At 48.3% G+C, this 12,288-nt stretch overlaps 1 protein-coding gene across 13 annotated transcripts in view; it reads left to right on the top strand.

The window, feature by feature from the left end:
* The window catches only part of EIF4G3 (eukaryotic translation initiation factor 4 gamma 3), a 906,783-nt gene that overhangs the window by 812,437 nt on the left and 82,058 nt on the right, over window positions 1–12,288 (top strand). For all 13 annotated transcript variants that reach the window (XM_069240075.1, XM_069240074.1, XM_069240071.1 and 10 more), the window contains 2 exons: window positions 1,772–1,897; window positions 2,464–2,545. In XM_069240075.1, coding sequence (XP_069096176.1) covers window positions 1,772–1,897; window positions 2,464–2,545 — 208 coding nt within the window. The remainder of the gene's footprint in view (window positions 1–1,771; window positions 1,898–2,463; window positions 2,546–12,288) is intronic.

Here is a 12,288-nt window from a genome sequence, read left to right as displayed (position 1 = left end):
CATTTACTATACAAGAACCCTTTATACAAATACATAAACATAAAGTGGTTCTCCGTACAAATCCCAAATTCTTACCAAAGGTCATATCACCGTTCCACCTAAACCAAACAGTGGAACTCCCAGTCTTTTTTCCACAACCAGACTCAGTAGCTGAAAGAGCCTTACATACGTTAGACATTAAAAGAGCACTAATGTACTATATCGATAGAACAAAACAATTTTGCAAAACAATTGTTTGTAGCCTTCCAAAAACCTCATGCAGGAAGCCGTTATAAGTTGATGAAAATTGTACATTATAGGTTGATGAAACTTGTACATTTGTAAATATATATCACTCTTATACACATTATGTACATACATACTTACTCCATTGCATGGGCACCTTTACTATATACACAACTCCTACCTCACCCTCTGCGGGGAAAAAACAATCTAAGATGGAGTCGACGCCCATGCGCAATGGAGCCGAAAGGGAGGAGTCCCTCAGTCTTGTGACTCGAAAAGACTTCTTCGAAGAAAAACAACTTGTAACACTCCGAGCCCAACACTAGATGGCGGGATATGCACAGCATGTGTATCTGCTGCTACACATGCCACAAACAGATGTACACTGGGTAAGTGACATTTTCTATATATATATATATATATATATACATATATATATATATATATATATATATATATATATATATATATATATACACACACACACGCGCTCTCTCTCTCTCTCTCACATACTCTTACTTTACTGACAGCTTTATAGCAAAGATTCAAGAAAATGGAGACGGTCTTTCACCATGGTTACATTTGTTAGGTTAGAAAAGGTTCACTGAATCACGATCTGTCACCCTGTCTTGTTTTATCCCCAGGATTCTGTAGTTTCCAATATGTCTGGCTAGGAACCACCTTATAGTTAACACTATTGAAGGTAATTTAGCCACAATTCAGTCGCTCTGCGTTAGGCTCAAGAAGATTTCTTGTTTTGAGTTGATTTGGTGGCCAGCAGTTTCAGGAGTTTAGAGAGTACTTTTCCTTTGTTAATGTTCATGGGGCCCTCAACATGGTGTTGTCCTTTTTAATGGGTTAAACTTTTAACTTACCACCTGTGTTTTTTACTTGGATTAGTTGAATCTCTTTCGGACCAAAGGTCTTTTGTTACACTCTCCAACCCAGTATTTCTCATCTTTATTTGTAATCCGTTTCACTGGCAGATATGGTCAATGTTGAGTCTTACATAAAAGTGCTGTGATCAAGAATCTAAGAGTAATATAGACATCAGAGATTAGTGCTTTTAGATTTGCTTTGTGTGTTTACCTTTTCTGTGGCTGAACTAAACAGTGCAAAATGACAAAAAAAAGCTTGATTTGAGATTGGTGAAAAAAATGTACCCTTGCCCTTAAATACTTCAAAAGAAATCCATTTAAACGGACAGCAATCTAGTCTGTATCCTCTGTTACATATATTGTTTACCGTCACTACAAACGTAGAATACTACAGTTCTACAATGTTGTCTTGGTATATTTGAAATGCCGCTGAATCCATCATATATAGTGAGAATACAACCCATAGACCTGTATAGTAATTTAACAAAAACTTCAATTTCTTCAGATAAAATTGTCAATGTAATTTTGAGTAGTTTTATTTACTTGATGTCCATCTCAGATGCTTTGTCAATATTTAAAAAAGACTATACCTTTGAAGCGTTAAATAAGGCATGTTAACCATATTTATAAAAGCTAAGTGAGTTTGTCATTTGTTTGTCTTTTAAAAGGTTTTCAGAAACATTGGAGTTGGCAGATGATATGGCAATAGATATTCCCCACATCTGGCTGTACCTGGCTGAGCTAGTAACTCCCATGCTAAAAGAAGGAGGGATCTCTATGAGAGAACTGATTACGTAAGAAATTCTTGATCTGATCTATAAGTCTAGTTTTGAAAAGATGCATTGTTGTCATACTATTGTACATGATCGGTCCATCGCAATCTAGAAATTCAGCTAGTGATTTGTAATTTCTTTTACTTTGTATGTATGAGTTACGTTCTTAGCATACCGGTTTTTAATCCTTTGAGCACTATACTAATCCTTTATTTCAGCATTATACCATATGCCTTGTATTCAAAATAGTACTGACAAGACTGGCTTGTGATGGCCTAAGATTATTTGGTACTTGGAAATTGCCAGTTGCCTCCATATTCTTTTCCTATGTTATTCCATTATCTGCACATCATCCCAGCCACCCTGGTCTCTATATGATTTATCACACACTCACTTTGAGAGTGCTTTACTCATTTCTTGTACTCCACATGCAAATGATCTCAGTATTTATGATTTTGGCAATGTGAAGTTCTTAGGGGCTAAGTGTTACAGAGTATTACTTTAAATGCACTTTTGATTGATGGAATATATCCTCTGATTTTGTCCGGTTCGTTGATAATAGGTTTTTGCTTTCTCTTGGTTTGCAGGGAATTTAGCAAACCTTTACTTCCTGTGGGAAGAGGCGGTGTTCTGCTTTCCGAAATCTTGCACCTTCTATGCAAACAGATGGTGAGTACAAGATTTCTACGTCTGCTCATCAGCCTAGTTGAACGGGTTTGTTGTTGATGAACCACAATATGTATACCAATCTGCTGGTACATCTCAAGTTTAGATTTATTCCTTGAATGACAAACACTTAAAATATGTGCTCCTGGATTAATTCAAGGTAATTAAGCTGCTATGTTTCCTTTCAAATGTTAATTTTTGGTGGGTTCTAAAGTCTTTCTTACTTCCTAGCTGCAATAAAATGTTGAATAGACGCTAGGTCAAAAGAACTTTCATAGTCCTTTGGTGCAGAATAAAAGCAAGGGCAATATCAAATGGCAAGGTTATTGATGGTCCTTGGATTTAGTACGTTTTTCAGGCATTTTTTCAGCATGTATTCCCTCAAGAGGGTAACACTGTTAATGGAAAAGTGGAGGAGAATAGTGTGAAGGTGCCATCAAAATGGGTGGTTTGACAAAATCATTAGGAGCTCTTCTGCAAGGCAAGGACAGGACTTATGGCATCACTACTAGGTGATTACCACACCGCATTTCCACAAAACCTTCTAGAAAAATACTGGTTTTATTGGTGCATGAAATGCTCTTTAGAAGTAAAATTTGTTTTTGCCTTGCACACATTCTGCACTGCTCCTGGGCACAGTGCTATTATATCATGACTGGTCACTTTTTTTGTGTGATGAATCATAAAGTTAAGCAGATCTCCTGGGAGCTGCAAAAAAGCAACTTGGGATCTTAAGTCGTTAAAGTTCACAGTGTGGCATAGCCGTACAAAACATCAACACCAATCACAAATTTAACTTTCAAGGTTTACTGTTCTTCCTGCATTCAAACAGTCCTGGCTGTCATGCCACAAACACGCACACATTTACTTGTGTATAACCCTATAATATTGCATGGAAGATGCATTTAAATGCAGGAGTGTTACTGCATAAGTGCAATCAGAACCTTTCCTCCCACTACTGACTTCAGTTCCCTGGAAGCTTAGCTCCTGCCATTTTCTCAAAGTGCATTCCAAACCCTGGACCTGTATGTTTTTCCTTCTATGCTCTTTTGAAGTGTATCATCTTCAGGCAAGATAGTTCTAGTTTCATGGAAATGTTTACATTCCAGCAGTACATACCAACATTTTGAATGACCCCTTTCCCCCACCTTTCAGCTTAAGCCTCTGGTTTATAATCAATGTTTACCTAGAAGGGCTCCCTTCAATGCCTGGGATCTCTTCCACAACAAACACAGATCCTGCAGCGACCAGTACATCATCTACGACCTGCACCTCTTGCTAACTAACAGGGCCTCCTGTGATGTATGCCTTCTGCTGCAAGAAGACCTTCCAGTACTGGAGGGAATGGCGCCACATCTAGAATCACAAGCCTCTGCTGGCCCATCTGACATTCTGCCTGGCCAAGGTAGTTAGAAGTGATCCTTCGTTCTTGTAGGTCTCTAAAGGAAAAGTAGAGGAAGAGCAAGAGCTTGAGCTTGTCATAAAGCAGGCACTCGCCCACACCCCTGATAAATTACAAGAAGGCTAGTTGTACATAACTTTCTTTAAATGTGTGATTGGACGCCTGCCCGCAAATGTGAATACTGCAGCAGCCAGAATAGTGGCTCATGGACCGGCTGCCACTCTGCAACCACCAACTAGCCCGGATTACTTAATATTAGGGGAAGGTGGGTATTGTTGAAGGTGGTGGAGTTGTTCTAGAGCTGGCTACCACCTGTCTGGTGGGAGATGCAAGAGCGGGTGCAGAGAAATGTAGTAGCCAAGCTTCTAGATGGCAGTGTTGGCTTGCTGCAGGCTGTGAGCAGCGACGCCCCTGGATTCTGCCGGGTGATATCCAACTCCTGCATGCTTTTGAGGGAAAAACTGAAGGTGTGGAGAAAGAGCAGGCTGAAGGGACTGGTTAACAAGAGCAAAGGGCCTCCACCAGGTTGCAGTCTCGGAGCGGTCAGCAATAGGGGAGCATGCACTGAGACTTAGTGATGTGGCCCTAGGCCCTCAGAAAGAATAAACAGCACAACCTAGCTGAGGAAGAGCAGCCTGTGAAGGAGGAGGAGGGCTGTACTTGCGCCGTCTGGGTTAAGCTGATATTTACCAGAGGCCCAAATTCACAAGGGAAGCAAAAAGAGAATGGGCACACACCTAAACCAGTGAACAGCAGATAGATTTATTTGGATAGCACTTGATGATAGGGCCCACAGTTACACTGCAAGTGAAACCAATCACCAAGCCCCCACCCATGCTGGTGATGCAGTGGGGGGCAAGGGTCTGTTTCTCCCCACAACTCCCTTCCCCTTTCCCCCCACGAGCACCAAACTTTGACGGAGAGGGTGGACCCTTTGCCTTCCCTTAGCACCTGAGAAGACAAAACGTGTGTAGGGTCTGCTGTCAGTGACTTACTCCAAGTAAGTCATGGGGTCAAGGCCTGGAGAGTGGCAACCCCTTGTGCCCTTCAAAAATCCCAGCAATGCAGAAGAACAGATGGTCCTGGGACTACCCCCAGGTGATTTTCAGTGCCTTGTAGAGACTGATTGAAGAAACTCCAATTGACCCAAATTGCAGGACCATCGACCACTGGTCCCCCAGACAAGTAAATCCATTGAAAACCTACCTAATTCTCCCATATGACTAGGAAGAAAAAACAAGAGAGAGAGACAAACATCAAGGGCCTACTCCAAAATTAGGAATATTAAGTGGTGGTACTACTGATCACAGAAGAGGTTGTGTCATTTTGTTGAGATACCTTATAAGATTTGTTAAATGAAACAGACGAGACAGCAGCTAAACTATCAGCATCTGAAGATAAATCTGAGCTGCCAAACGGGAACCTTCGAGGACTTACTTATGCCCTATATAAAGGGTGGCCACCCCATTCAAATCTTTTTTGGGAGGTGGAAACACCCCCCATCTAAATGGAGATATTATGCAACTATATTTAAAGTTATCCTCTGTACATGATATCCAAATGGGATCATACCCCATAAAAATATGAAAATGGGTGTCTGAAAATTGACTGCGATTACACCTTTAAAAGCACATTTAACCCATTGTTACTGGTTGAACTGACACTCTATGCAAACCTACATCTTGAAGTAAACTCGTCAGACTTTAACCTCGACAACAGGGTTTGCTCGAAGGAGCACCTCAAGCAGCCATTGCACTCTTTAAAACATTACACTCCAGGGAGGGGGGGGGGTTGTGCCTTGGGCGTCAAGATGGCAGTCGCACTTTCGTATTGCTCCGGACCCCTCCGTCATCCGCGCAAGAAGCGCCTAACGCTCGTCCTCCCCGGCAGAGGGGGGAGACTTCGGGGGACCCCTGGAGGTCCCTGGGACACCGGGGCAGTGCTCCGGGTCTCACGGCTCGGCCAGGTGGGAAGAATGGTCAGAGCGGCCCGCGTCCAAAATGGCGGGCACGCTAACAGAGCACGGGGATGTCGGCGGCTACACCGAGCCGCGGGGAGAATAGTGGTGGTCTTCTGGTGGGGCGGCTCCTCGGCGGGGGCCCGGCCCCCCCTCCGGACAGGGGGAGAAACAGCAGAGGAGAAGGCTGGAGTGGGCCTGAAGGAGGGAGTGGCCCAGAAGGCGGACGCGACCGTGAGGCACCTGGCTGGCGGTGAGGCGGAGGAGTAGGGTGCCCGAGCGGGCGGAAACTGAGCGTGGAGGCTGCGGTGGGACCTGGCCTCTCCCGGGTCAAGGAGGGTGCCGGGGAAGGCGTGCCGCCTGGGTCAACGACCCCCCCCTTAACCCCTCCCGCACCGGTGCTGTGCTGGAGGAGAGTCGATGGATGACACAGGGGGGAGCAGAGCAGAGATGAAGACTTGCCCCAGGGGAGTGAGAAACAGGAAGAGATGGGGGGCCTCCCTCCCCCTTTTGTCCCACTTGATGCCTGGGGCCCCTGGAGGCGAGCAGAGCTGGAGGCAAGACTGGAAACGCCGGGCCCCCGGAGACACAGAAGCAGCACACCGAGGGCAGACGGGGGGCCCATGGAGGAGCCCCACGCTGCTGGAGAGGGGCACCGGACCTCAGGTCCAAACCTGGGGACTCCCCCGGTCACTGTTGGCAGTCTACGTTGCAAGAGAGGAAGTCGAGACCTCAGATGCTGAAGGGTGAACCTTGCAGGACATATTGTGCGGGGTGAAAATACACCCACATAGGTGCCCACGGTCGTAGAGCTGTGGCCACAGGTGGTGGTTCGGCAGAAGCAGGATCCCAGCCCCAAGGACTCTCGGGGGCTGGTTCGTGAAGTGAGGCACAGGAACAGGCTTGACGACAAGTCCGATTGCCTCTGTTGTAATGGGCAAAGACAGGCAGGCGCGCCCGTCCGCTGCGCAAACGCGCATAGACCACTTTGCCACTGGCCCAGACAGAGTTCGAAAAGAGGATCAGGCGTCGGATGGAGGCAGTGAGAAGCAGGCGGCGACTGGCGACCTGGCGGCCATCCTTCAGGGCTATTCAGGCGTCCCAGACAGCAGTAGAGGCTAAGATTGGAGAAGTAAGGGTGGACGTGGCGTTACTACGCCAGGACCTCTGCAACGCAACAGCCAGGATCACGGAGGCGGAATCCAGAATCTCCACTGTGGAAGACGACCTGACTGCCCTTAAAACACAAGTGTCAACGCTAACAGCCCGCACAGCAGAACTGTACCGCAGGGCTGAAGATGCTGAAAATATGTCCTGACGCAACAACCTCCATATCGTGGGCCTACCGGAGAACACAGCGGCCTCCTCCCTGGCCGCCTTCTTGGAGGAGTGGTTCCGGTCCTGGATGCCCTGGGACCACCTCACACCGTGGTCTGCGATTGAACGAGCTCACAGGGCTCTACAGGCCAGGCCTCTACCGGGCTGTCTGCCGAGGCCAGTGATTCTCCACCTTTTCAATTTCAAGGACAGGGACGCAATACTGCAGGTGGCGTGCTCGAGGGGCGGTTTACAATGTGAAGGAGCAAAAGTCATGGTGTTCCCAGACTACACGAGGGACGTGCAGGTGCAGCGCCGCTCCTTTATAGAAGTGAAACAAAAACTGAGAGCGATGGATGTGCCCTACCGCCTTCTCTTTCCTGCAAAACTTAGGGTGGTCTACAACAACAGGACATATTTCTTTGAGTCTCTGGGTGTGGCCTGGACATGGCTAACAGAAGAGGTCCCCTTTGGGCTCTGCCGTAGGAGAGCTGCGGCAAACCCGTGTCAGACGGCAGACACGCAATCGCAGCGACCGAGGGGCCCCCGCCAGAGAACGCATTCAAGGAAGCGCAGGGAGAGGCGGGACTCGCAATCCGGCTCCCCTGTGGAATCTACAGGGGAATCGTCATCGGGACCCCAAGCGGCTGGTGGGCCAGGGGGTGCAGAGGGCCTGACACAGCTGCGCCCCAGTGGAAGATACAGATGTGTCCCAGAGTCCGGTGCTGTAACTCCCTTTGGGGAAGGGAGGGCGAGGCCAGTATGGCTCACAAACGCAATATGGTCGCATTACATCTGTTTATTACTTAACATTCTTTAATCCGCAGAAATGGAGGGGTCCATCACAGCTCAGATAATTGGCGTTTTCAACTCACTATGTTAGGGAGTGAGCTGGTTGACAAGGGCGACAGATGCTTCTCGGGGGAAGTATAGGGAGGGGTGGGAGTTGGGGGGGTATGGGAGTTTTAGCCTTGCCTCAAGACAGCTGTTAATGTTATCTGAATTTAACGTTGATTTGTTATCTCTCGCACCTGCAGGGGGTAGTAGAGCAAGGAGGGTCACGGCAGAGAGCACACACAGCACAGGGGGAGAGTGGTATTTGTTCCGGGACGTGCAAAGGGAATTGAGAGAGAGGGGCGAGGTGAGCGTGTACAAACAAAAGAGTTGAATGGGGTCGACTCATATCATATCTTGGAACGTTAATAGTCTTCTAGACAAGATCAAATGGGCAGCTGTATTTGCACATGTCCACCGACACAAACCCAATATGCTCCTGATGCAAGAAACTCACCTCCTAGGGAACCACTGCCCCTTTTTAGTCCGTAAAGGGTTCGACAGGGTATACCACGCGGGGTTTGTGAGGGGGTCATGGGGGTGGCGATACTGCTTCACCGCTCACTGCCCATGGTGGTGGTCCGGGTATGGAGAGACCCACAGGGGCGCTATGTGGCGATCTCAGGGACAATAGAGGGTCGCACGCTGAACGTTGTTAGCATATACGTTCCACCGACAGTGTTGCGCGGGACCCTAGGGGATCTGACTCGACTGCTGCTAGACTTGCCTCCGGGGGTCATGGTGTTGGGGGGCGGCTTCAATGCAGTTCCCGACACCGGGGTGGGCGCGAGCAGGGTGCCGTCAGCACACAGACGGCGGGGCTCTGCGACGCTTGGAGAATATGGTATCCGCGGCGCACACACTTCACGCATATCTCAGCGGCCCACAGTACGCAATCTAGAATTGACCTTGTGTTCATGCCGGCCACTGACTCCTGCCACCTCTCACACATTGAGATTCTGCCACGGGGATCTCTGACCATGCTCCAGTCCGGTTCATTGTGGGTCCTGCGAACTCGGTGGTCCGCCCCATATGGCTGAATGCATGGTACTTGCAAGACAAGGCTTATGTTAATCGGCTAAAAGGGACACTGCGCTAGTACTTTAATATTAACGAGGGCTCGGTGGCGACGCCCTGGACCCTGTGGGCTGTGAGTAAAGCGGTGCTGAGGGCGATGGACAGGAGCCTTGTCCGTGCGCTGGTGCGTTCCTTGACTTCCCGCAGTGCCCAGCTGGAGGCACGGGCCCTACACTTGGAGGCGGAACAGGGGGTACACCCCAGTGACAGGGTAACCAGACAACTCTCGCTGATACAAGAGGAGATCCGTAACCAATCTTTAGAGGCGGCTAAGCACCAGTGGCGTGCATCCACGGCCAGGGTTTATGGTTGGGGAAATTGCTGTACTGGGTGGCATCCCAGCAACAGACCTCCAGAATCGTCCCTGAAATTTGCAACGGTCAAGGGGAGCACTTATCCAAGCTCCAGGAGGTGGCGGAGGCGTTCGCTGCATATTACAGGGTCCTATACCAGGCTGTGGGTACGAGGGTCCCGGGCCACGCCGATCAGTTCTTGGCGGATGTTCCTCGCCCGGCATTGCCCTTCGGGGAGGTCCGGGCATTGGAGGAATCGTTCACCGAAACGGAAGTTAGAGAAGCCATTGCTGCGACGGGAGTGGGCAGGACTCCTGGGCCTGATGGGTTTCCATCAGAGTATTACAAGGTGTTTCAGGATGACCTGGTGCTGCGTCTTACGTCTTTGTATGCGGAGGTGGGCCACCTGGGCTCCTTCCCAGAGGGGTTGGATGTAGCCACCATTGTAGTTTTACCCAAGACTCAACCCCGTCCCTTCATTGTGGTGACTACAGACCCATATCCCTGATCAACAGTGAAGTAAAAATGTACGCCACGATCCTTGCCTCCCGCCGTAAGAAGGTGATGCCCCTGCTGATACACCCAGACCAGTGTGGCTTCATGGCTGGCCGCAGTACGCGCCATTGTATACGACTGCTTCACGTAGCCCTTGCGAGGCGTCACCGGTTGCCCCAGAATCTGGCCCTCCTATTTATAGACTTTGAGAAGGCCTTTGACTCCGTTGACTGGTGGTTCCTTTTCTTCGATTGGCAGGAGGTGGTGCCCTCACGCCGGTTGAGTTTTAAATATCTCGGCGTGTGGGTCACGCTGCTTCCAGAGTTATCCTGGGCTCTGAACCTGACGCCGCTTGTGTCTCGCGTCAGGGCAGATGGCATCGCAAACCTGACGTAGAGGGGTGTACGATGGGGGACTGGGCATGGCCGATCCATATCTGTATTACTTGGCGACTCAAATCCTGGTCGTTCGGGATTGGTTCAACGGGGGGGGATGGACGGACCCATGATATCAGGTGGAGCTAGAGGCATTGGGGTTTCCTCGTATTTTGGACTTCCTCTACGGGACACCAATTCCCAGAGACTTAGTGCCAGTAACTAGAGCGGTATTTCTTGCATGACGCGTGCGGCGCTACGGCACACTAGATGGAATAATATCATCACCCAGCAAACTCCACTGTGGCAAGGTAAATGGCTGGGTGAAACGGCCGCACTGGAGGGCTTCACGAGGTGGGACACACTGGGCATCTCCCTGGTGGGGGATGTCTGGAAGGGGAACACACTGAAGTCCTTCCAGGAATTACAGAATGAGTTTCAGCTGTCCCCAACTCAGTTCTTTAGATACCTTCAACTCCGGCATGCCCTGAGTGCGCACCTGACTGGCGCTGACTCAATAACGGACTTCAACCCACTTGAGGTTAAACTGCTTATGGGTAGCTTGGGGAGGAAAGTTGTATCCCAAATTTACAGAATGTTAATAAACAATGCCCCCGGGGACCTGAGTCACCTTAAGAGTGGGTGGGAGGCGTGGGTGGGGCCGCTTGTGGATGCCGAGTGGGCAGAGGCCTTGATGGCTCCTCGGTCACTGGCGGTGTCAGCAGGTTGAGGGCGATACAATTCTATTTCCTACACAGAGCATACTTATACCCCGACAGACTGCATAAGATGGGCCTCCGGAACTCTGTCCAATGCCCGCGGTGTGCTCGGGGCCCGGCCGATTTCTTCCACATGGTATGGTCATGTCCTGTGATACAGGTGTGTTGGTGAAAGATAAATCAAGAGTTGAACAAAGTACTAGGAAAGGCACAACTGTTGTCCCCAAGAATGGTCCTATTCGGTACGATGGAGGAGTTGGAGGGCTCTAGAGTGGATTGAACATTTGCTGAAACGGCCTTGCTGGTGGCCAAGAGAGACATTGCAGCTACCTGGAATACCGCCAGAGGTCCTTCCCTCCAGAAATGGAGGCGTGGAGTGGACTGGTGCGCAGCACAAGAAAAAGTGGTGTACGAGTCAAGGGGGTAACCCCACAAACATGGGAAGGTGTGGGGGAAATAGACGGGATTACTCGTTTGAAGCCGAGCCAGTGGATGTGTGTTCCTGCATTCTTTGTTACGTTAAGTAGCACTAACAATAACCTATGTGTTCTATATCAAATGGATGCCTACCGGAATTGGTAGTACCTCTCTGTACCTGTGCAGGTTATGCTGAGTTTTTCCTCTTTGTGTTACTTATGTTTCTCATGAAAAGCAATAGAAATGTGTTTATAAAAAAAAAAAAATTACATTCCACAGCAAGACTGATCTAATCAAAGCAAAAAAAATCAAACACCCATACTAAAAGATCTTAATTACTTACCATTAGAATTGTGGGGAATTTTAAATGATGCTGCTTGACCTTCACACCTGTTCACTTCCTACCAAATTTGTTGATAATCCAGAAGATAGCGAGGCTCATAGAGCAAAGACTTTCCCATTCTTAAGAAAACAAAACCAGTACTACCATGAAAATAACTATTTTTCAGGCACAGCCCCAATGCTATGGAACTCGTTCTAAAAATCTGAGCATAAGAAAATCTCTAAAACTCATTTGCTTTGCTCCCAGTGATAGTATGGGCCAGAAGAGTAAATTGACTCCTCAAAAATAATACAACCATCACTCTAGTAGTATTTCCCATGCTCCCTCATTTTATCATAGTTGAACTTGATTTGCTTTTGGATGCAATTACTCTTGTTCCATTTAGAAGCATGGTAATACCATTCTGTGCTATATTAAACGGTTAACAAATAAATCGAGGGCAAGACAGGGGGTGTGGGATTTTATAAAATATCTACTTCAGAAATACACTTGTCCCTAAATAAATCATTTTGTCTCAT

The sequence above is a fragment of the Pleurodeles waltl genome, chromosome 6, assembly GCF_031143425.1.
Source record: "Pleurodeles waltl isolate 20211129_DDA chromosome 6, aPleWal1.hap1.20221129, whole genome shotgun sequence".
Classification (NCBI taxonomy): Eukaryota; Metazoa; Chordata; class Amphibia; order Caudata; family Salamandridae; genus Pleurodeles; species Pleurodeles waltl.
This window is presented reverse-complemented; position numbering and strand designations above follow the sequence as displayed.